Source organism: Mugil cephalus, chromosome 1 (assembly GCF_022458985.1).
Source record: "Mugil cephalus isolate CIBA_MC_2020 chromosome 1, CIBA_Mcephalus_1.1, whole genome shotgun sequence".
Classification (NCBI taxonomy): domain Eukaryota; kingdom Metazoa; phylum Chordata; class Actinopteri; order Mugiliformes; family Mugilidae; genus Mugil; species Mugil cephalus.
Genome location: NC_061770.1, coordinates 19,914,334 through 19,918,100, shown reverse-complemented (window position 1 = coordinate 19,918,100; position 3,767 = coordinate 19,914,334). Strand labels below are relative to the sequence as shown.

Sequence of the window (3,767 nt, the reverse complement as noted above, 5' to 3'; positions counted from 1 at the left end):
GTGATAAGCTTGAGAGATGGACTAGTAGTGAAACACTGTGAGACTTTGAAAACATGAAGGGATTATTTGTTTTAATAACTAACGAAGTGGATGTTACGTGCCAAGTGCAAATGCGCAGCGCTCCCTGCTGTTCTCATTCAAGGGGAACCATCAACACACTAATTTGTGTGCTTTCTATTTTTAAGTATAAAGTCCACAAGATCACACAGCGAAATAAGAGGTTGGAGCTCTGTCTGTTGTAATGTAATCAGCGGTCACATTCCTCTTGGCCACGTCACGTTTCTTTGGTGGATTACATTTTAACATGGTGCACCTGTGGTATCTTACTGAAACGGTTACTTAATCACCACCGTGATTTCCAGCAAGGGTAAACCGAGAAGAGGCAGGAAGAGAAAAAGTCCTTCCATCACCGTTCCACCGGTAGCCATTCAGAACAATCCATGGGTTTTCTCCCAGTAAGAACAGCTTTGAAAGGGAGATATTATATAAACATGTGTAAATAAATATGCCTGCTAATGTCCAGGAATAGTTTTGTCTTTGTGTTGCAAATGAATCATATCTGATGCCACGGAAACAGATGGATGCATTCGTCCTACAGCACAACCGACTATTTAATAAACACCAAGCATTTTTTATGCTGTATGTTGACTGCAGTGAAACCCTGATGGTGACAACCTCAAACCTAAAAGCACGACATCTAGTCACGCTACTAACACCCTAACATTATTAAGTATTGTTGGACACCAGCAGAGGCTGTCAATCCAAACAACTTTATTTATCCCAAATAGGGCAATTCAGTTTGCAGTTTAACGAATGGATTCAGAGACTGCGCCTTTGACAAAGTTATGGCATTTTAGAGAAGCTTAAATAAGGTGGTTCTCCCTTGTATGAAGTTTCTTGTGGGGTGAGATCCTGAGAACATCAGAGCAACCTTAAATTTCCCACATCTGACAAAAGAAACGTTTGCTTTGGAATGCAACAAGTGGTCAGTTTTACAGTAAACGCTGCCATCCCCATCAGCGATGGTTGAGCTCCTGGATGATATTGTATCAGTTTGCGCAGACTGTGTTTTTGCATGTTTTCCACTGGACTATTGTGGAGGTTTGTGTGCGGTTGTGACAGTGCCATTTTGATTTCTGATTAAGAAAACAGACAGCATTTTATGTATTTGCCAGTACATTCTTTATTTGATGTTGCAACAATTAACAGTGTATGACAAAAGACCAATACACATCTTAGTAAGAGGCCATCACCTGGAAAGAAAAAAAAAAGAAAAGCATTAAGATAATTATTTTAATTGGCTACCCCACCTCCCAGTTATGTGTTACAAGTTCAAATTGATCTAACAAATGGCTGTCATTTCTAAACAATAGTCATCTACAAGTTAAAATGCTGATCCTCCTTTTAAACATAATAATTTCTCTCAGTAGAAGTAGACAGAAATTGGCCCATCTGTATTTTAATCGCTCTCAACCTCCAGAGAGAGAAAACTAAAAAAAAAAAGTATCATCATGAGATTGTTTGGACGAATATTCCACTTACGTTGCTGATCCAGGAACTGTAGGCGCTGACCCTGGTGAAGACAGAGGGCTTCTTGTAGTAGTTGCAGCCCATGCTTGAGCCAAAGCTCACCACACCATGAACCTCCCAGGAGCCATCGGAACTCTGGCAGTTCAGAGGGCCACCGGAGTCTCCCTAAAGGATGTCAGAGATAAATGTGGTAAAGCTCAAAACCGTAAATGTGCCTAAGTGTGAGGCAGCAGTTTCATTTATTAAATCAAGTCAATGTGGCTCACGTTGCAGCTAGCCAGCACTCCGTCTCCTCCAGCGCAGATCATGTTGGTGGTGACCAGATTGCCCCACCAGTCGGCCCTGCTGCAGGTGGAGTGACCGACCACAGGGAGGAGAGCCTGCTGCAGGATGTCAGCAATGGGGCCTCCGGCTATAGAAGAGAACAAGGCATTCAGGTTCGAGTCAAGAACACAGTTTCAAGGCAAAGTAAGGTCTCTGCTTCGCTTCAGATCAAGGTAAAGTTTTTTAAGGTTCAAAGTAGTCCTTTAATATATTGTATGCATGTTGGAAATTACTGGGAAATTAGTGACAGTTTAAAGTCATAGAGGCAAAGGTGAAAACCAAGTCTTGGAGTGAAACTCGATAAAACCACTTTAGTCCTGTTGAAATTAATGGCCAGTGGCATTAAGTTGATCATTAAACTTTGGAGCTCTTTGCAAAGCAATCCCTCTCGTGTATTTGAAAACTGAGAGAAGGCAGGCTTGTGGTGAGAAAAACTTGTGGTGAGAAATTCCTCTGGACTACTGATTAAACACTGAAGATATGGTCACAGTTCACAGTTACTGGAACTCCTTTTGTTTAGCCAACGCAACTTACTCCAGAGACGTCCCCAGCCAGTGACGTAGCAGGGAGAGTCGTGAGCCAGGACATCACCAGCGGCGGGAAGACAAGCGGCCAGGATGGAGTCAGAGAAGGCGACGGGAGTGGACAGCTTGATCAGAGCAATGTCGTTACTGGAGAGGGAAGACATTTGGAAGAAAACACATTGAGAAACACACTTAGAGACAGACAGCAACAGCAGCATGAAGTTCAGCCGCCACACTGTGACCCACCGGATGTTGGCGGAGTCCCAGTTCTCGTGGACAATGATCCTCTCGGGGGTGATGGCCACGGAGCCAGGCTCGTTGGCGGACTGCAGGCTGTGTTTTCCCAGGTAGACCCTGTAGGTGCGGCTTCTGCTCGACCACAAAAATCACAGAGAACGGCATCAGACTGCGGCCTAATGAAGGCTCGCTTCATTAGACTGAGTTCTAAAGAGGTTAAAGGTGAAAGGTGACGCTGCATCTCCAATAATAACTAAAAAACAAACAATGTCTGACCATGGACTGAATACATTATTAACAGAAAACAACAATTGCAGGTACTGCACATTAACAAGCATCAAAACAATGGTCACCATATTATACCATTACACTAGTATAGGACCACAACGCTCGATGGATTTTGGATCTTGGTAATACTGATAATATTTTGGTAATTTGTCTGCTCACCCGATGCAGTGAGCAGCGGTAAGGACCCACTGGTTGGAGATCAGAGTGCCACCACAGGTGTGGTAGAAGGCACTACCACTCTTGTACTGCAGAGACACCTGAGGACCACAAAAGGCACATGAATGTTTTATTATTCGAGGAAGACATTGAGTTTTAGTTGGCATGCTTGAAAGGTACATACCTGCCAGGGCCAGCTGTGCTGACGGACATCATCTCCACCAACCACTCTGGTGATGATTGGGGTGTAGGTCGGCAGACCGCACCCGTAGGCTGAAAGGCAACAGCGGAAAAAAATGCATATTTACAATGGTGTCTCAAACATGTTATTTATCTAAGGTTTGTATAGCAAACTTTTCTCTAGAGAGGCATCTTACCGCCAGCAACGAACAAGGCCAAGATCACGAACTTCATTGTGACTGTCTTCAACTGGGCTCCAGAGAGGTCTGCTCCTCTTTTATAGTGCATTAAGCAGGCAAACTTCTTCACGGATCTCAGATTGGTTACTTAAAATTTACACCAAGCACGGCCAGGAAAAGCTGGTGGAAAAAGTAAATTGGCCTTGGAGATAAGTAGCCACAGATATCCCCAAATACACCTTATCTCCCCACCTCTCTGTGAACCACACAGATGCCTCCTAGGTTTGGTAAGGCCATTAAATTTTATGTTCAGGGCTTTTGTACCTTTTTGAAAATAGGCAAATCAACT

General features: G+C 43.7%; 1 protein-coding gene across 1 annotated transcript; it reads right to left on the bottom strand.

Annotated features, from left to right (window-relative positions):
- Positions 1-1,158: 1,158 nt before the first annotated feature.
- LOC125010865 (chymotrypsin-like elastase family member 2A) lies at positions 1,159-3,518 on the bottom strand. The gene is made up of 8 exons (XM_047589747.1): positions 3,437-3,518; positions 3,244-3,332; positions 3,063-3,160; positions 2,625-2,747; positions 2,389-2,525; positions 1,797-1,942; positions 1,543-1,695; positions 1,159-1,253 (listed from the first exon to the last, which is right to left on the bottom strand). Exons 1-8 carry the CDS (start codon positions 3,471-3,473, stop codon positions 1,236-1,238), a joined length of 801 nt encoding a protein of 266 aa, XP_047445703.1. The 5' UTR covers positions 3,474-3,518; the 3' UTR covers positions 1,159-1,235.
- Positions 3,519-3,767: the final 249 nt, after the last annotated feature.

Coding starts and splice junctions, on each gene's coding strand:
- LOC125010865 (XM_047589747.1), bottom strand. CDS start 3,473: ATGAAGTTCGTGATCTTGGCCTTGTTCGTTGCTGGCG. Junction 2,526..2,624: donor TGGGACTCCGCCAACATCCG/GTGGGTCACAGT, acceptor TTCCCTCTCCAG/TAACGACATTGCTCTGATCA. Junction 1,943..2,388: donor TGGCTGGGGACGTCTCTGGA/GTAAGTTGCGTT, acceptor TCTCTTCTATAG/CCGGAGGCCCCATTGCTGAC.